This window comes from Pteronotus mesoamericanus, unplaced genomic scaffold, assembly GCF_021234165.1.
Source record: "Pteronotus mesoamericanus isolate MK-2021 breed Mesoamerican mustached bat unplaced genomic scaffold, CSHL_Meso_final contig_192, whole genome shotgun sequence".
Classification (NCBI taxonomy): domain Eukaryota; kingdom Metazoa; phylum Chordata; class Mammalia; order Chiroptera; family Mormoopidae; genus Pteronotus; species Pteronotus mesoamericanus.
The window spans coordinates 1,764,231-1,784,296 of record NW_026555082.1 but is presented as its reverse complement, the minus strand read 5'-3'; the positions used below and the strand labels follow the sequence as shown (position 1 = coordinate 1,784,296).

Sequence of the window (20,066 nt, the reverse complement as noted above, 5' to 3'; positions counted from 1 at the left end):
GACGTCAATTTTTTTAAAAACAGCTTTATGAGGTGTACTTGAGATATGCTGCGGCCTGGGCGTGTTTGAAGTGCAGTTTGATATGTTTTGGCCCAGGCGTGCACCTGTGAGCCCATCACCGCCAAGTAGCCGGGGAGAGACTTGTCACCTAAAGTGCCCTCCTGCCCTCCGCACCCTCCCTCCCAGTCTCGGCAGCCCCCCCCCCCCACTGATCTGCCTTCCGATGCCACAGATCAGCCTGCGTTTTGTAAAACTGTATAGAAATGACTAGCGTCTTCCCCTCAGCATGATTATTTTGTGTACAGAACACTTATCAAGAGAATTCTCCATAAACCTGAAAGAATTTAAATCATGCAAAGTGATCTCTGATCACAATGGAATTAAGTATTAGAACCCAAGAGCAGAAAGATATCTGGAAAACCTCCAAATACTTGGAAACTAACACACTTGTAAGTTACCCATGGCTCAAAGAAGGAATCAAAAGGGAAAGTAGAGTTACTCACTCTCATGACCACCTACAGGGCAGTTACTGTGCGCCAGGCCCCGCCCTGGCCATTTCCAAAACCTGAAGCAGTTCGTTTACGCCTCCTAACAACCCTAGGAGGAAGCCATTCCCATGCCCGTCTTACAGAGGCTGAGCTGGGGGTTGGGGAGGGTCCGTGCCCCCAGGTCGGCAGCGGCAGAGGTGGTACTTGGCTCCGGGGCACCTGGATCCAGAGTCTGTGCCTCGTGCCCCATCTTAATGGAGGGACGCCCATGGAGGAGGAACCGGTCAGCTATCCCTGATAGCAACATCACTCTGGGACAAGCTCAACAAAGAGTTAGAAGCTAACTCTGCAGGCCTCGGAGACGAGCTAGAAACGCCAAGCTGAGGAGGCAGGCGGAGGCTGGGTAGACAGGGAAGCGAGGTGGGGGGTGGACCAGGCGGGCTGGAGGGCTCCGAGATGGGGCCGGGCTCTGTGGCTCACGCTGGAAGGAGGCGCCCAAGTCCTGAGGGCCTGGAAGGCAGGCCAGGCGGGAGTGGGAAGGGGTCCCCAAGGAACCACGTACGCCGAAGGTCCACTAGGGTGTTAATTAAGCGAAAAGGCGAGAATGGTGTTCCAGGCCAGAGGAGCGGCAGGTGCACAGCCCTGTGGGCGGTCGGGTTGGTGGGCATGGCATCCCGGGCACCACAGGCTGTGGGTTCGGTCCCTGGGCAGGGCACATGCCTGGGTCGTGGGTTCGATCTTCTGTCAGGGCACACAGGGAGGCAACTAATTAATGTTTCTCTCTCTCTCTCTCTCTGTCCTCTTTAAAATCAGGAAACGCTTCCTCAGGTGAGAAAAAAAGGGAGAGAGGCAGGGGACACTGTGGGAACTGAGGCAGACGGGCAGGTGGGGCGCCCGGGCTTGCCCTCCTGCCTCCGGAGCCGCCCTTCTCTTGGGGGTGATGGGGTGTCAGCGAGGGCTTGGGGCACGTGTGGAGGGGCACGGGCGGGGCCAGATCTGTACTCTCAAAGCTCAGTCCGGCTCGGGGTGGAGACAGGCCCGAGCAGGTGCCCGGAGCAGTCAGGGGGCGTGGGAGGTCTTCCAGGTGAGCCGATGGGCGTGGGGACAGCTGTGAGGGACCCAGGGAAGTGGGCGGTGACGGGAGGGCAGAGCGGCCGGATTCCAGAGGGGAGCGGGGATCATGGATGGCAGGGCGCACCCGGTGCCCTGTGGGGATGCGTAGTGTTCTGGAAGACGTGGGACCGTCACCCAGCTGGAGAGCCCTGGAAGGCGGCCAGGCGGGGCAGGGCCTCGCCTGGCAGCCTCGGCATCCAGGTGTGGAGCTAGAGGAGGCCTGGCCTCGGCTTTTCCGTGACTCATCTGCGCACAGGTCCTGTTCCAGCAGCTCGGGCACAGGCCAGGGGGCGGGGGCCTCCCGCGGGTGGAGGGGAGGCCACAGTGAGCTGCCCGGAAGGGGAGGGGGGAGACCGGCAGAAGCCCCAAGGAGGGCAGGGCAGTTACCGACAGGTCAGAGGGCAGGACTGAAACTGTCCTTGGATTGAGTAACCGAGGCCGGCGGGTGGGGACGGCGGGAAGGTCTGGAAGGTGGGAGGGACAGTAAAATGGGGCTGCTGAGAGACACCGGTGCCAGGGGTGGCCTGGGAATGGCTCCTCTTGAACCTCCCGGGCCGCTGCAGAAGCGGCGCAGAGAGGAAGCAGCCACCAGGCCGCAAGAGCGGCAGGGCAGCTGGTGGCGCCAGCCCCCACCGCCGCGTGGTGACCTTTCACGGCCGACAAGGCGACAGGAAACCTGCAGTTTCGATTGCCCCTCCTTCCTCTTCCTCCCCCTCGTCCGCCCCCGAGCCCAGGCCGGTGGGAAAACCTGGGCTGAGCGCCTCCGATTCCGCTGGAGACGGAGACACGCTCTGCAACGTGCCGGGCAAACGCCTGACGACCCACCACATGGGCGCAGGGCCCCGTCCTGTTTTTCCTGTTTGAACGCGAGTGAGGACGCCCCGCGCCGGTGTCACACACTCCCAACGGGTCTCACGCCCCAGTTTGAGAATCCCGTCCCTGGAAAAGCTTAGTTACCCTGGAGACGAGCCAGGGGAGGGGTGTTCGGTCAAGTTTGTTTACATCATAAGGAGCTTCTAGATTGTTCCCGAAGGCCCGGAGCATGGGGAGGAGGGCCCGCAGTGGGAGGAGCTAGAGACAAAGGAGCCGAAGGTGGGGGGACGGTCCCTGAGAGAGTCTGGAAGGGTCTCGGGCGGGGCAGGGGCGCTCAGCCCCCACCCTGAGACACCCAGCTTCCCCCTCTGGCACCTCTCACCTGGCCTGGCTCAAAACACTGGGCCGATTCCCCTTAAGAAACTCGCTTTTGGCTCAAGTTAATCACCCTAGCCTGAATTAGATACTTTATACGGATCTCTGAAATGACATAAAATAAGTAAAGACGAGCTTCATCATGATGGGTGTAGCTGGGGGCGCACGCATTTGTTCACCAAAAGACGCATATTCCGCCTGGGGGGCCCTAAAGCGCGAAGGACGTGGTTTTAGAGAAACTAAAGGGTTGCCACAGGTCTGGAGAATTTGAGACAGCGCACTCGCCGCGGGGCACGTCCCCTGCGCATAGTGGGACCTGGTATAGACCTGCGACGGCAGGCGCCGGGGGGGGGGGGCGGGCGGGCTCCCGGCACCTCTCGGGACCCCGGGGACCCCCTTCTAGTGAAGGCAGAAACCGGGGATCGGTGGCCTCCCGGCGCCCAGGCCCCGGTCACCCCTCACGGGCTGGCCCCGCACAGGGGGAGCACGCAAGCACGTGTTGCCTGAATTCCTGGAACCTGAACCCACACTCACGCCGGAAGAGATGCGGTCCTAACCCCCAGCGCCGGGCCTGGACCCCACATGGCTGCCCCGAAACGTGGCCGGAGCCTCTACTCCCTGCCCGCCACCCCTGCCCACGGTCTCGAGGCCCTGCTCCTGGCAGCCGCCCCTGACGCTGGGCGCCCCGGCTCCGAGGCCAGAGCGGCGCCAGCAGAATCTGAGGGTCTGCCCTCCACTTAGTTCACCAGCAGCCCCACCATGGGGGCGCTCCCAGCGCTACAAGTTTACTCTGCGGATTTCGCCGGAGCGCGGGCCCTGCGCCCCCACGCCTGGCCCCGCAGGCCGGCGAGGGGATACCGGCGCGCGCGGCGCCGAGCCGGGGACGCAGGACCCTGGGGCTGGGGCAGGGCTGGGGCGGCGGCCGAAAGCGCGAGAGCGTCCCGAGACTTCCAGGCTGCGCAGGCTCGCTGGGGCGGCGGTTGGGGGAGGCGCGGGCGGCCGACAGCGCGCAGGCGCGGGCGCGCGGCCGCGGCGGCAGTTGGGGAGGGTTCTTCCGGAAGGTTCGGGAGCCTTCTGGAAAAGGCGCCGCGCGCGCAGGGCGGGCCCGCGTCTATATAAGGGAGGAGCGGGCGCTGCGCGCCAGTTGCCTCTGCGTCGCCCTGCTGCTGCGTGGTTGCGGAGCCTGTGCGGTCCTTTCGCCAAGGTGAGGGGGCGGTTGGGGGGGCTCCTCCCGGGAGGGACATGAGGTTTAGGGGGCTGGCGGGCACGTGCGGAGCAGTGGGGACCCTGGGACCGCGGGCGTGGGGCGACCGTGGTCCGTCCGGAGGCCTCGGGCCTGCTGCAGGCCCACCTCCCCCACCTTCGGGCCCGGCCGCGCGGCCGGGGAAGCGGCGGCGGGTGTGGGGGCGGGCACGCCGGCAGGGAGGCCGCTCCGGGGCCGGTCGCGGTGGAGCCGCCGGGCCGCAGTGAGGCGGCGCCCGCGGCCTGTCGGTGAGTCGTTCGGGCCGCCGTGGGGCGCGCTCCCGCCCGCCGCGCGGCCGCAGGAATGAGGTCATCGCTTTGTCGGCGGCCTTCGGCCGATCCGCGTGCAGCTTGAAGGGGGCTCTAGGGACCCGGGGGGACGCGCCGCGGGGCCTCAAGTGCTCGTGTCGCTGTAGATGCCGGAGGAAGCCCAGAGCCACGATCAGCCCATGGAGGAGGAGGAGGTGGAGACGTTCGCCTTCCAGGCGGAGATCGCGCAGCTTATGTCGCTGATCATCAACACCTTCTATTCGAACAAGGAGATCTTTCTGCGCGAGCTCATCTCGAACTCGTCCGATGTAAGTGCCCGTCAGGCCACGTCGGGTTCTGGTTTCACATCCCCTGACCCCCCCGGGCGGCCGGGCCTGACCGTGTGTGCGCTCTGTTAGGCCCTGGACAAGATCAGATATGAGAGCCTGACGGACCCCAGCAAGTTGGACTCCGGGAAGGAGCTGCACATCAACCTCATTCCCAACAAGCAGGAGCGCACGCTCACCATTGTGGACACTGGGATCGGGATGACCAAGGCCGACTTGATCAACAACCTGGGTACCATCGCCAAGTCTGGAACCAAGGCGTTCATGGAAGCTTTGCAGGCCGGCGCAGATATCTCCATGATCGGCCAGTTCGGTGTCGGGTTCTACTCGGCCTATCTGGTTGCTGAGAAAGTGACGGTGATCACGAAGCACAATGACGACGAGCAGTACGCCTGGGAGTCCTCCGCGGGGGGCTCGTTCACAGTGAGGACCGACACAGGTGCGCGCCCGGCGGGGCCCCCGCGGGGGGGGGGGGGCTCTGAGGTCCCCGGGCCTTGGGTCGCGAGCTGCTGGGGGGTGGTGGCGTTAACAGGCTGGCCTCGTGGCGGCTTATCTCTGGTGAGGCAGGTGACCACGTGGGACGAACGCTGGCCAGTAACACTGAATCTTGCTTCACAGACTTGCTCAGAAAGTGTTAGGTGTGGCATTTGTAGCTGAAGAGATGTTATTTTTTAAGGTTTTGGTTTTTTTGTTGGGGTTTTTTTTTTTTTTTTTTTGAGAGGGACAGGAGTGGGGAAGAGGGAAAGAAGCATGGTTGCCTCTTGCTTGACCCCAACTGGGGGCCTGGCCCGACCACCCAGGCACGTGTCCTGATTGGGACTTGAACCAGCGACCTTTCGGTTCACCATCCAGCACTTAATTGAATCCACTGAGCTGCAGCAGCCGGGGCAAGGTTGTACTTTTCTGACTTTGGCTTGGTCATTGAGATAAAAATTGGGTTTTTTCCTTCCTTTCAGGGGAGCCCATGGGTCGTGGGACAAAGGTCATCCTGCACCTGAAAGAGGACCAGACCGAGTACCTGGAGGAGCGGAGGATAAAGGAGATAGTGAAGAAACACTCTCAGTTCATTGGCTACCCCATTACACTCTTTGTACGTTTCTGTGTGACTTGTGTGTAGACAACTAAACGATCAAACTAAAATCCTTAGTTTTTAAAATCTGTTGATGATGGAAAGGTCCAGAATCCCTGCAGTTCTTGGGCTAGTCTGAGGTTCTTCCTCAGGGTCCTGGTGGCCCAGGGCTGTATTTACTTAAATACATCAGGTATCAGCGAGATGTTTCTCAGCTCATTTAGCCTTTGTTCTGAAGTCTTGATGGCCCTTTAATTTTTTTGTGTGATTTTGCCCTTTTGCAGGTGGAGAAGGAACGTGATAAAGAAGTCAGTGATGACGAGGCTGAAGAAAAGGAAGAGAAGGAAGAGGAGAAAGAAAAAGAAGAAAAGGAGTCTGGTGACAAACCTGAAATTGAAGATGTTGGCTCTGACGAAGAGGAAGAAGAAAAGAAGGACGGTGACAAGAAGAAGAAGAAGAAGATCAAGGAGAAGTACATTGATCGAGAGGAGCTGAACAAAACGAAGCCCATTTGGACCAGAAACCCTGACGACATTACGAATGAAGAATACGGGGAATTCTACAAGAGCCTGACCAACGACTGGGAGGACCACTTGGCAGTGAAGGTGAGTGAGTGGCCGCCGGGGCTGCTGGCCGGGCCCGCTCCCCGGAGCGCGCGGGCTGGGGGGCTGCGAGTGGCAACCCACTGACCCACTGAGTGACGCGACGTGTGTCTCGTTACAGCACTTCTCAGTTGAAGGGCAGTTGGAATTCAGAGCCCTTCTTTTTGTGCCAAGACGTGCTCCCTTTGACCTGTTTGAAAACAGAAAGAAAAAGAACAACATCAAGTTGTATGTTCGTAGAGTTTTCATCATGGATAACTGTGAGGAGCTGATCCCCGAGTATCTGAGTGAGTAGAGTTGGGTAGCACGATCTCCGTCACTGGTTAATTCACTGAGCACTTGAGATTGTTGAAATGTGTGGGGAGGGGTCGCTCCTCTTTGGTTTGGGGGATGTACATATTTGATTGCTTTTTGTTCTTAAGAGTGACTTTGGTCTGTATGGACTTTCAGACTTCATTAGAGGTGTGGTGGACTCCGAGGATCTTCCTCTAAATATTTCCCGGGAGATGTTGCAACAAAGCAAAATTTTGAAAGTTATCAGAAAGAATTTGGTCAAAAAATGCCTGGAACTCTTCACCGAGCTGGCAGAAGACAAGGAGAACTACAAAAAGTTTTATGAGCAGTTCTCTAAAAATATTAAGGTTGGTATAAACACATTTGAGCATTAGTAGCACTAAACTGGATTCTCAAATTTTAAATGTTCCTTCATGCAGAAAAAGTCTTTCTAAGGCCCGTGTTGTGTTACAGCTGGGAATACATGAAGACTCCCAAAACCGGAAGAAGCTCTCGGAGCTGCTGAGATACTACACGTCCGCGTCCGGCGACGAGATGGTGTCCCTGAAGGACTACTGCACGAGGATGAAGGAGAACCAGAAGCACATCTACTACATCACAGGTGACGCACGGCGAGCACTCGGGCCGCGTGGTTACGAGGGCGCTCGTGTGGGCGAGGGGGGCGATGTGAGCCGGCGTCTATGCTGGTGGGATCTGGCTGCCAGTAAGCGAAGCCCCTTCCTGTGAAAGGTCTGAAAGTCACTCTCCACCACCAGGCGAGACCAAGGACCAGGTGGCGAACTCGGCATTCGTGGAGCGCCTGCGGAAGCACGGCCTGGAGGTGATCTACATGATCGAGCCCATCGACGAGTACTGCGTGCAGCAGCTGAAGGAGTTCGAGGGGAAGACACTCGTGTCTGTCACCAAAGAGGGCTTGGAGCTTCCGGAAGATGAAGAGGAGAAGAAGAAACAGGAGGAGAAGAAGACCAAGTTCGAAAACCTCTGCAAAATCATGAAGGACATCTTGGAGAAAAAAGTAGAAAAGGTATGTGACCATACCGTTCTCTTCTGTACCTGCATTTTCTGGTTTGTGACGCTCAGAAGCTGTATGAGGTTTTTCCAAGTGTAATCCATACACGGTCTCTTTGTTGTGAGTTCTCTTAATTTCGTGATGGGAAGCTGTTAGCCTCCCCGCGTGGTGACGGGGTGGCTCTCCACGGCCCTTAGAGACCCGAGGAGTTGCAGGGCCAGCTACGGGGCAGTTTCAGGTGCCTGGGCTTGGGAGCACATAGTCTTTCTGGCTCCTCAGTGCTTGGGTTCCTCAGATGTTACTACTCAGTGCTTTGATTACACGCAGGTGGTCGTGTCGAACCGCCTGGTGACGTCCCCGTGCTGCATTGTCACGAGCACCTATGGCTGGACAGCAAACATGGAGAGAATCATGAAGGCCCAGGCCCTGCGGGACAACTCTACAATGGGCTATATGGCCGCGAAGAAGCACCTGGAGGTGAACCCGGACCACTCCATCATCGAGACCTTGCGGCAGAAGGCGGAGGCCGACAAGAACGACAAGTCCGTGAAGGACCTGGTCATCCTCCTGTACGAGACCGCGCTCCTGTCCTCTGGCTTCAGCCTGGAGGACCCCCAGACGCACGCCAACAGGATCTACAGGATGATCAAGCTCGGTCTCGGTGAGCCTCCTGTCAGAAAACAAAGCTTGGCGACTGCGGGGCTCCTGTCAGCTGCCTGAGCACCACCGCGGTGTCCCGTGGGGCCTGGGGGGTGGTCACGGGGCCAGTCGCATGGAGAGGGGGTGGGGGGGTTTCCTCATCGGTCTCGGCGGGAACGGGGGCGGGCGGGGCAGAGAGCTGGCCTGGAGAAATCTAACAGCCGGGCTTTTGCTTCCAAAAAGGCATCGACGAGGACGACCCGACGGCAGACGAGAGCAGCGCTGCCGTGACGGAGGAGATGCCGCCCCTGGAGGGGGAGGACGACACCTCGCGCATGGAGGAGGTGGACTAGGCTGCCCGCGCCGCCCTGCCCCGCGTCCCCCGGGGTGGTCGCTTCCCAAGGACTTTTATTTTTGTTAACATACAAAAAACCTGTACGGCATGGCAGTAACTACTTAAGGAAAGATAAGGTCTCTTTCCACCGTGTAAGATACTGTTAGGGTTCCGGCCCCGAGTGGAGCTAGTTCTTCAGTTTCATGTTGGCTTATTTTAACAGGATGAGGTTCTGTTCTAAGGTGTGTGAAGCCTAATGTTTGTTCACTTTGTGGTCCTTAATCTTTTGTTGTTGAAGTGTCCAGGTAAACAACTTTCCTACCACCTGCTTTGTAACCCTTCCATCCCCTGTAGTTACAACTGCATGCGCAGCCTCTAGGAGTCAGAGCTGAGCTGAACCAACCTGATGGCGACTCGCCACAGGCGTGGTTCCCAAGACGCGTGTTCAGAGCGGCGGGCGTGGGAGCCGGCCTGGGTGTGTGGTCAGGCCGTTCCTGCAGAGTAGCTCAAGAGTTTTGTGAATGGAAATGTAGTGCTCAAGTCACATTCTGCTTTAAAAGGTTGTGACAAATACAGACGAATTAAAAGAAAATTTAGTGAAGACTGTCTTCTGTGGGGCGGCCGCGGGGCTGATACAGGACGGGGTGGTTCGCGGATGGAGAAGCATTGGCTGTGTCGCCCCCTGCCTGGGAGATTTCCAGGGGGAAATGCTTCCCACCTGACCGCTGAAGCTGTACTGTGACCTGCCGTGGGGACACGGGTGGCGGGTGTGGGGGCAGAGTCCCTGAAAATGCGGAACACCTTGGCCTCCGGAAGGTCCCCGAGCTCTTCGAAGATGGGCTAGCCGCCTCCTCCCCAGGCACGTGGCTGGTTCAGTGCCGTTGCTGAGCCTCAGGCTGCGGGGGCTGTCGGGGGGCACTTGAGGTCCCCTTGGGGCCGGGAATGGTGGCAGCTACGTTCTGGTCTCCCAGTCTGGAAGTTGGACCTTGGGTTCCCTCCAGCATTTGGGTTGAGTCCAAGGCCACCTGGGAGAGGTGATGGTGACTGACGGCAGGGGGAGCGTGGGACTCCCCGTGGGAAGGTCAGCGCCTGGTGCTCAGTGGGGACTGGGCCCAGAGTCCTCCAGGCACCGTGCTTGGGAGTGACTGCAGGAGACAGGTCAGCGCTGGAGCCTGCGTGTCGCTCCAAAGCCCGCGATCTGCGGGCAGGCTGCCTGCTGCAGGAAGAGCAGGGACGGGCCTGAAGGCCGGAGGCGCGGGTGGGGGTCTGTGCCCTCAGGCGCCGTGAGAGCACTGAGGCCAGCATGCGCAGCGCTCCCCAGCAGGCCTGCCAGGCTGCCCTGAAGGGGGGTGAGTGCCCAGCCCAGGGGCGAGGCGGGCACCCCGCCAGGGCGTCCCCAAAGGGGGTCAGGAGCCCTCACCTGCCGCTGCCAGGCCAGGCCCGGTGCGCCGAGGTCCTGTGCGCTAATGAGGTCAACAGGCGCGGCCTGGGAAAGGGTTTATTCACAGGATACTCAGTCGTATGTAGACAACAGGTTAAGGAATCTGCAAACAACAGTCTGAGAACTGGCAGGAATCTCACAGGGCTCTAGGACAGAAGATCAGTGTACAAAAACCAATTGAATTTGGTACCAACAACCGTGTAATGCTTGGAGCTTCAAGTAGCGAAATCGATTTTACACAGAGCTTTGCAACACCTGGACACAGAACCAAGTCAGAGAGGTAACCGGAGATGCAGGCTGAGTTGGGAAGCCTCAACAGTGGTCAGGCGCGGATCCTCCTGAAAAGCATTACAGCGAGTGAAAGGACCAAACAAACAAAGCTGCAGTGCGATCTCATGTTCATAAAACGCTAGAGAGGGCAAAACTGCACCAGGACATGGATGAGCCAGTGGCCTGGGGCCCGCAGTCCGAGTGGGGTTCTCAGACCAGAGGGAACGTTTGGAAGTATCCAAAAAGTAGGTGATTTCGCAGGTGTATATATTTATTAAAACCCATAGAGCTTAAAGCAGCTGAATTTAATGGTGTGCTATACCTAAGGGGCAAATGAAAAGACGCAGGAGGCAGCCCCCTGGCATGCGAAAGTGACTTGGAGCAAGTCGCTGGGCCCCGGTGCCATTACCTCACCTGGCATTACCAAGGGTTCAAAACTGACAGCTATTGCTTCCAAAGACTCACCTACTCAGGTGGGACTTTCCCTCCATCCCGTGAGGTCACCTTAGTTTCTACTTCTACCACAGATACTGTCCTGGAGTGTAACATCCTGCAAGCCCCAGTCTAAGCCTCGCCTCCTCCAGGAAGTCTTCCTGGACTACTCCCACCCTCACCACCTCTTGCCCTCTGAACTTCCGGCTATCCCTACCAGGCACCTATACATCCAGCTTCCGTAGCACCCCCACTAAGCAGCAGCCTGGTATGGTGCGGGAGGGGCCCCACACACAAAACTGGCGTCATGGGGGGAAGGAGGGCAGAGGGAAACACGGGCGGCAGCTGCGGTGAAGGCCATGAGGAGCCCAGAGGAGGCGTGAGGACAGCCAGGAGGGGCAAGTTTTGGGGGAGCCCCTGGAAGGGGGCAACTGTTGCCGTGAAGCAGACCTCACTTCGGTCAGGAGGGGAGAGGGGAGCCTTCCTGGGGTGCGGGCAGGGGCATCACCTGGCTGGGGGGCCTGGAGGCTCCGCGTTGGACGTTGGATGGGCAGAGCAACGACGAGAGAACCCGGGGGAAGGGAGCCGCAGGCCCGGGGAGGGACAGCGCGGCGGCCTCTGAAGCAGCGGGTCCTGGGTCTGCCCTGGGAAGCGTCCTTAAGTGTGAGGGATACTGAGCTGGTGTGGTGAGTCAGTGCCACCCTCGTGTTCAGGGCCCTCACTCCAGCTCCAGGCCCTTCGCATCATCTCAGACAGGAAGGAAGCGGCCCCCTGGCTGCCGTGGCTGGTGGCCGTCCGAGGGCGCAGGCTCCCGACTCGCCGGGGGTCTCCGGGCACCCTGGGCCAGCCCTGGGGTGGTGTCAGCTCGGCTCCGCCCCGAAGGCCGGCTGCGAGCAGCCTGGGCCTGGGGAATAGACAGGCCTGCTGGTCCCAGGCGCCTAGAAGGGCAGCACAGGCGTGCTCTCGGGGACTTGGTAAATAGCCTAAGCACGCCCACTTACTTAGAAACACTCTAACCTTCAGTCTCTAATTTCTTCTTTTATCTTTTTGTTTTGGAGGTTTCTGAACCCCCTCCGTCTCCAGTAGGCCTCCTGAGGCCGGGGTGTCTGGGGACACAGCTCGGCCCCCGGCCCCCCCCCGCCGCCTCCCCGCACCAGGGCTGCCCCTCCAGGGATGGTCTTTTTGCTTTTAATTGTGGTGGGATGTACGAGACGATCGAACTCGGAGTGTACAGTTCAGCAGCGTTCACTATGAACAGATGCCGTCAGCAGCGTCTGTTTCCAGAACTACTCTGCGCCCCAGAAGCCCGCCCATGAGGCAGCACCTCGCCTGCGTGGCCTTCTCGCCCTGGGACCGCGCCAAGCCCTCCCCTGGCTGGGCCCTTGGTACCCTCTTCCTTTCTCTGCGGGCATCTCTCACAATTGATCCGCGATGGCTGAGTCTGCAGTCAGTCCTCCTGCCTCCCTGCCGCCCGTCCCCCAGAAGGCGTGTGGCATTTGCCACCCCCAGCCCCGCGTGCCTGGTACATATTTGTGGAGTGGAACAAATTAACAGGTACACGCAACTGTTATTTCCCCTGTGGGGATGGCAATTGGTTTAAATAATTGTGCATAACTCAGGGAGCTTTGGCTCCCTTTTGCTCCAGCCTCTGAAAGTGCGATGACAGATGCCTCCTCTGCAGGAAAGAGCAGAATTCACCTCGCCTGGGGCGGGAGGGGGGGTGCACATTCCGGGAGCAGGGCCCTCAGGCAGTCGCAGGTGTCAACAGCACCATGAACGCCTGAATGGAGATTTCATGATGGCGCGTGGAGCCCCTGAGCTGGACAGGCCGTCGCTCCGCCTGGATCATGCACCGTCTTCTCACGAAAGCGCTCCAGGGCCCCAACGCTCGACCACAGAGTGTCCAGAGCGGGAAGTGGGGTCCAAAACAGGCACTGTGGATTTTTAAATTCCAGATTAAAAAAAACAAAACAACCCAAAACCCTAACAAATCAGAATGAAAAAGAATTGATAGATCAGCTTCCTGCGTGCTAAGTGGCTGAACGGACAGAATCAGGGCCCCGAAACACCCCCATGCACCCCAGCTTTCTGGGGCACCGCCCGGCTTTCACGGCCTCGCTTCACCCGCTCCCGGCACGTCCGTGCGGCTCAGACACACTCCAGGTGCTTGGCAGCACAATCACATGCCCAGGTCCGAATAAGACAGGATGTTCATTCTCGCCAGTCCCACGCAGCGCAGCGCTGGAGGTTGGAGCCGGGGCCGCTCGTCAAGGAAAAGGAAGAGGAGGCTTCTGGCTGGACAGGAAGGACTAAGAATTCTCTCTTTGTGGGTGGCACGGTCTTGGTTAGAGAAAATTGTGGCTCTCTCCAGAGCATGGCCACGCCTTTCTTCCCTCTCGGGTGTTTCGCTCCTAAACTCTGGGGGTCCTCAACAGACTTGCAACCAGGGGAGCCACGGGCAGCGGCGGCGTGTCCCGGGCTGACCCCTGATCCTGTCTCCGAGGCCCCCTTTGCTCTGCCTTCCTGGAGAGCTGAGAGCAGCGCCGCCTGGGCTCCCTTCCTTCCTGTACTGTCTCGAGGGAGCCAGCGCACCCGCCTAGGCTCTGCCCTGTGGCTTCTTCTGCCCTAAGCCCTTCCTTTTGTCTCACTGCCCCAGCTTTAATAAACATACTCTCAAAATAAAAAAATTAAAAAATAAAGAAAATTGTAAGGAATACACCCCCCCCATTAGAATAATTTCAGCAAGGTTGCAGGATACAAGATCAATATTCAAAAGTCAGTTGTATTTCTATACACTGACAATGAATAATCCAAAAATAAAATTAAGAAAACAATTTTTTTATAATGCAGTTTATTGATTTTTAGAGAGAGAGAGAGAGAGAGGTGTGAAGGGAGAGAGGGAGAAAGACAAAGATGTTTTGTTGTTTCACTTATTTATGCATTTACTGGTTGATGCTTGTATGTGCCCGGACTGGGGATCGAACACACAACCTTGGTGCACTGACATGACGCACTAACCTGCTGAGCTACTCTGCCAGGGCAAAAGCAATTCTATTTTTACAATGGCTTCAAACATACTTAAAAATAGCCCTGGCCGGGTGGCTCAGTTGGTTGGAGTGCTGTCTTGTACGCCAAAATGTTGCGGTTTGATCCCCAGTCTGGGCACACACCAAGGGTGTGGGCTCGATCCCTGGTAAGGCACACGTGAGAGGCAACTGATCGATGTCTCTCTCTCACATCTCCCTCTTCTTCTCTCTTGAATCCATAAACATATCCTTGGGTGAGGAACAAAAAAAAAATCCTTAGAAATAAATTTAACAAAAGAAGTGTGTCACTCACATTCTAAAAACAGCAAAACTTGGTTAAAACAAAGGAGACCTATTAAAGGAAAAGACATCCCTGGCTCCTGGACTGGAAGATTTAATACCGTTCAGACAGCAATGCTCCCCTGGTGATCTGCAGATTCAGCACAATCCTTATCAAGATTCCCACTGGCATTTTTTCCCAGAAATTGACAAGCCGATTCTAAAATTCACCTGGAAACGCTAGGGACCCAGGCGAGCCAAACAGTCTTGAACAGGGACAGAGGAGGAGGATCGACGCTTCCTGACTTCAAAAAATTGCTTTAAAAACAGTAATAAATAAGTGGCTGAACAGCTGACAGTCTCCGGGGCAGCTTTAATTCCCCGGCCCAACATTCATTCGATATACAATCGTTGAGCATTTCGGGGGACGGCGCGGGGTGGGGGTGAGGGCCTGGGACTAAAAGGCCCTGCGCTCAGGGGGCAGGATGGGAGCCACGGGGAAACCCGAGGGCAGCTTTGGAGAGGCTGATGGGGGCTTCTGGCGGGCGGGCGCGCGCGCACGGGGGGACCCAACCGGAACATCGGCGGTCCAGGAGGGCTTCCCGAAGGAGGTTGCACACTAGGGCAGGGTGAGGGGCCTCCCCGGCCCCGGGCAGAGCCGCGGGTGGTGGTACCGAGGGGTTTTGGCGGCCGAATCCGAAGAGGCGGGCAGGGCGGCCGCATTGGGTCAGGGTCAGGGTCAGTTCCCGGGGGGAGCACGGGCCTCGTGAAAGGGCTTGGACGCCCCAGGTCCCCGGGGAGCCAACATGAGGCCCTGGAAGAGGCCTCCCCGCCGTGCGTGGAACACGGCGGGCGGCCCGGCGGGAGCAAGGACCCGCAGCTTTGCGGAGGAGCCGCGTGCCGCGTTGCCACGGAGACGCCTGTGCCGTCAATCACGCCGCGGCCCGCAGGACCTTCCCTCCGGGCTCGGGACGATGACGTGACGCAGGACGGACGCGCCAATCAGAAGGTGAGCGCAGTGCGTCGGACCCGCGCACCCGCCGCGCACCCGCCGCGCATTCCGACGCCGTGACCCCAGCGGATTCCGGCAGCCGTGGCTGAGCGACGACACCCCCACTCGGAGTCGCCCTCACGCCCCCGTTCCTTGCCACCCCGGGAGGTCGGGTGGGGGCCGGGACACTGCGGCCCCGCCCCAGCCTCCGGCAGTTGGGCGCTGCCGATCAGGCCAGGTGCGCCGCCACCTGTTGCGCCCTTCCCGGAGCGGCTGTCCCCGCAGGGGGCGCTCGAGAAAGCCGCGTGGGCGGGGCTAGGAGAGGGGGTGTCTCCTCCCGAGCATTTAGCCCTGAGGCCGTATAGCCCAGTTCCTGCGCGGTCACTGCCCCACAGGGGTGAGGACGTGGCCACTTAAGAGGGTGCGGGATGTCCCCGCACTTCGAGAGTGAAGACAACACCCCCTCCCCCCGCACTCCTACCTTGTGAGGGCCTCCAGGCCATGCAGAGTGAAGATGGTGCCCCGCCCTCTGGTGCTGGGGTCCTTGCTTGGGAGACCCGGGTGCGGGGAGAGGGGTGGGGAATGGGGGGGGTTCGTCTGCTTCCCCAGGTAGGAGGAGTGAGGGGTTGAGAAAGGGCACCGCCAGGGCGACAGCGGGAGGACGCCCGGGGACTGTCCCGGCTCCGCCCTCTGCCGGCCGCCAGCCTGGGCGGTGCGGGCCCCCCGCTCCCGCAGGAGAATTCTGGGGCGCCTGGGGTTAGCCTGCGGGTGGTTGGGATCTGCCGGTAAAGCTGCACAGTGTTTCTCCAAAACGCTGAACCCGTGGCTTCCTCCTCAGGGAGTCCAGCCTTTTGGCGTCTCCGGGCCGCACGCTGAATACATTCGGACACAGAATCACACACACAAAAAATCGTATTTTAAGTGAATTTATGATTGTTGCGCCGCCTTCACAGCCACCATGTGGTTGGTGCAGCCGCGGTTCGACGCCCCCACGCGTCTGGACTGAAGCGGAGCGATGAAAACGCGGGGCGGCGCCACCCCGGCACCGTGCTCGGCTGCTCTGTGGGTCCCTGCAGCCTGGCCGGGGTCCTCTTCTTCTGGGGGCAGAGCTTTGTGACCCAGTGGACGGGGCCACGGCCCAGGCGCCCAGGCAGGGACACGCGAAAGGGGAGGGGCGCGCACCCGGGCTGGCCTTTCCCTTTAAAGCTCCGTCCGCCTTGCTATGAACAGGAGCTGCAAGTTCTGTCCTTTTTTCCAGGGGGCATAGGGAAAAAAATCCACTGCCATTCCTTTTTCATTAGTTATATTTCCGGCAAATTGTACAGAAAAAGTGGTCAAAATAACACAAAGTATGGTATGAAGGTGCTCGTCTTAGAAACTCACGCGGCGCGGGCGAGGGGGTGTGGGAGGAGGAAGGAGAGAGGTGCTTCGCGCCCCAGCGCACAGGCCTCAAGGTCTCCCCGGACGACCGACCTCAGCCTGGGGAGAGGAGGCGCTTACCGAGCGGCCTCCTGCGGCTGGGACGAGGCCGCGCCAGCCTCCTGTCCTCCCCTTGACCGTGGACGGCTGCACGTGAATACCTGCCCCCCACCCCCGCCGTCCCCTGGCCCGGGGCTGGGCCGCGGGGCTGAGGAAGCTGCTCCCGTCCGGAGGGTCCTGTTAGAAATGTACACGGACACTCCGGAAAACAGGCGCCTCCCACGCCGGTTTCTCCTTTCGCCCGGGCCCGGAGCGGAGCTTTGCTAGGCCGTCCTTCTCCGACGACCGTGTGCGTCTGACTCCTCCGTCCGTCCTGCAGGCCTGCGGCTCCGCCGGCGACTGCTTCGCGCGCCGGCACTCTGGACTCGGCCTGCACCCACCCCTCGCCGCCTCTGCTCCGGGGCCCACAGGGGAGGCCCCCTGGGGAGCGGGCCTGTCCCCCCAGGACCACTCTGCGCGTGGCCCCCATGCCGCGCCAGTCCCTGCCCTGGACACAGAGGCCGCCCCAGTCCCTGCCGTTTCGGACCCTTGCGGGGAAGTCCTGACCCATCATTTCTCCTCTTCTCGCCTGGTCAGCAGGCGTTTAATTATTTTTAAAAATCGTTTTGCTATTATCCAGAGTTTTTCTAATGTGTTATTTAAACATTCTGTTTACAAAGTGAAGTTTTAAAAGCTTCATAAGAAATCTGTGCCGAAGTTTCACCTTTTAACACATGTCAAATGCACATGCCTGTCTTTCATTTCTGTTTTTCTGTTTTGCTTTTGGGCTTTTCACCCCTTTGCCTCACAATCACAGCTGTGTGAAGCTGGGAGTCGGGCCGGGCGGGGGCGGGGCGGGGGCGGGGCCAGCGCCGGGGCGGGCGGGGTCCCAACCGAGGACTGGCCAGAGGCTGGTCTGCTGCTCCCTAACTTTTCCATTTTAAAGCTTCAGGTGACCAGGTCATGGCCTCTTGACAGCTGTGAGGTCAGTCTATCTATGAAAACGACTTTTTCTCAGCTTGGGGAGGGGCCTGGGCTGGTTTCTGTTTTTTGCTATCTAAAGCTCAGATACAGCGTCGGATGGAGATACCTTTAAAAACTGGACCTTCACCTCCACCCCAAACTTTTTTCCCTTTTTCTCTGTGTTTCCTACCAGTCAGAGTATTTCTCCCCATGTATTAGAAATAGTGTCACTTTCAATGATTGAAATTCTGGTGACCAAAACTGAAGTCAGGGTGACTTTGGGTCCAGCCTGGCCTTTGCCCGTCCTTGGGGCGTACGTGTTGGCCTCCAGCCGGCGCCCAGGCCGGTGGGTCTCCCATTCCTCACGGAGCAAACGCCGCCGCGGTCTGTTCTTGCTCTTTGGCAGTTCCAAGAAAAGAACAAATTCCTTAAGAGCCTGTCATTTTTGTCAGAGGTCCCGCCCTTGTCCTTGACAGGGCACGTCGCTTTCCTGAGGCTGCTCTAACAAGTGACCGCGAGCTGGGTGTCTTCAGACATCGGAGGTTTGTTCTCTCCACCTGGCGGCCGGGGCGCTGACCTGCAGGAGGTGGGCGGCTCCCCGCAGAGGCTGCGAGGGCAGCCTGTCCAGGCCCCTCTCCTGGTGGAAGAACCTGCTAGAGACCCCAGAGGAGGCTGGAGCCCAGGCTTCAGAGCTGGGAGGTGAAAACGGGTCACCAGCCTTGGCCAGTGTGGCTCCGTTGGTGGTCGTTCTGCAAAGTGAAGGGTCGCCGGTTTGATTCCCGGTCAGGGCGCAGGCCTGGGTTGCGGGTGCATCCCGAGCTGGGGGTGTGCAAGAGGCAGCCGATATTTCTCTTCACACACCGATGTTTCTCTCCCTCTCTTCCATCCTTCCCCCTCTCTGAAAATATAATAAATACAATCTTTAAAAAACCCGCAGACGAACCAACCTGGGGCCCTGGCTGGCGGGGCTCAGGGGACGGAGCGCCGGCCTGCGAACCAAAGGGCTGCCGTTCGATTCCCAGTCGGGGCGCAGGCCGGGGCTGCGGGCCAGGGCCCCAGTGGGGGGCGCGCGAGAGGCCACCGCACGTGGATGTTTCTCTCCCCCCCTTTCTCCCTCCCTTTCCCTCTCTAAAAATAAGTAAAATCTTTTTAAAAACCCCCCAAAACTGGGGTCACCAGAGGCAGCGGGTGGAGCCTTGAGGCCAGATGACAAGTGGCTGTGGAGCGTGTTCACAGGGGCGAGGGGTGTGTGCTCACGTGTGCGCCGGACAGCTGCTGGGGGGGCCGCGGGCGCTTGGGTTGGAGCTTCATGCTAGAGGTCTGCCAGAACCGAGGGGTTTGGTGGCTCTTGCGCAGACAGGACGACGTCTAAGCTCCTCATTACGACCGTTTCAAACAGCGAAGAGAATCGTGTGACGCTCTCCCAGCTCCCAGGACCCGCAGGGCATGGCCGCCCCTCCCTGGCCCGTGGCTCCCCCATCGGCTCACCTGGCACTTCAGCTGCTGGGCTGCGGCCACCGCTGAGCCGCCCCCGCGCTGGGGGCCGGCGGGGGCGGGGTGGTGCGGGAAGGGCAGGGGCCGGGGGCCAGGACTCCAGGAGGAGCAGGAAGGGCAGGGTGGCTGTGAGGACGCCGGAGGAGGCACCGGTCAGGGCAGATGGGATTCTGGGAGCAGAGCCAGCTTCCAGCGCGTTCCGACCTCGGCCCGAAGAAGTGCTGCGGGTGGTGTGACGGCAGCTTCAGGAACGGCCTTGACCACGGAGAGCCCTCCGGCCAGTCTGCGCACCGGGGGCGCTTTTCTCTAATTTTCGAGGAAGGAGGGACTGAGGGAGGAGGAGGGCGAGGCCTGGGCATTTGAGTTTGTCTTGCTGCTCTGCCCGAGGACCTGCTGGGCGGGGAGGCTGGGGCCGGTGGCGCGCGTGTCGGGGGGGCTCTGGGCAAACCCTTAGCCTCAGTGCCTCCAGGTGTGAGCCGGCGACACCCTCGTGCAGCCTGCAGGTTTCCGTCCGTTGACTGAACAACCATCGCAGTCAAAAGTGGCACGAGACCCTCCCCGCGCCCTCTGTGCAACGCCCCCCGCCTCCCCGGCGGCCGGCAAGGCTGCTGGTTTGTCACGAGGTCCTGGCCGAGGCTCGGGGAGCCCCCGCGGGCAGGTGTGGGACGGCTCGTGCCCTTCGGCCTGGCCCCACCTGCGGACGCTTCCCAGAGCCGAGTCCCGCCTCCAGGCGCAGCCGCTTCATCCACGGCCGCGAGGGAGCCTGTGCGGGGCATCGCCGCCGCCGGCGCACAGTGGGGGCTGGGGCTGCGTACACTTTACTGCATATGGTTAAATAGTTTATTTTTTATTGACTGATTTGAGAGAGAGAGAAACCTCGACTTTGTTGTTCTCCTTATCGATGCGATCCTTGGTTGCTTCTTGTGTGTGTCCTGACTGGGGATCCAACCCCCTCGCTTGGCGCATCGGGACAACGCTCCAGCCGCCCGAGCCACCTGGCCCGGACTGAATGGTTTGGTTTAACCAGGTGCATGAAGTGCCTTTGGACGAGACAGGCTGTAAGGCGTCCTTTAACCCGGCGCCACCCCTCTGGTCTAGACCCGGGGCGCGGGAGGGTGGGCGCCGCCTTGGCTCAAAC

The 20,066-nt window shown here is 59.6% G+C and overlaps 1 protein-coding gene across 1 annotated transcript; it reads left to right on the top strand.

Moving 5' to 3' along the window:
- Positions 1–3,810: 3,810 nt before the first annotated feature.
- HSP90AA1 (heat shock protein 90 alpha family class A member 1) lies at positions 3,811–9,166 on the top strand. Its single transcript, XM_054567738.1, has 11 exons — positions 3,811–3,993; positions 4,448–4,609; positions 4,700–5,066; positions 5,584–5,717; positions 5,981–6,301; positions 6,420–6,585; positions 6,749–6,939; positions 7,046–7,193; positions 7,348–7,616; positions 7,929–8,262; positions 8,484–9,166. The coding sequence occupies exons 2-11, from the start codon at positions 4,448–4,450 to the stop codon at positions 8,591–8,593; spliced, it is 2,202 nt and encodes a 733-aa protein (XP_054423713.1). The 5' UTR covers positions 3,811–3,993; the 3' UTR covers positions 8,594–9,166.
- Positions 9,167–20,066: the final 10,900 nt, after the last annotated feature.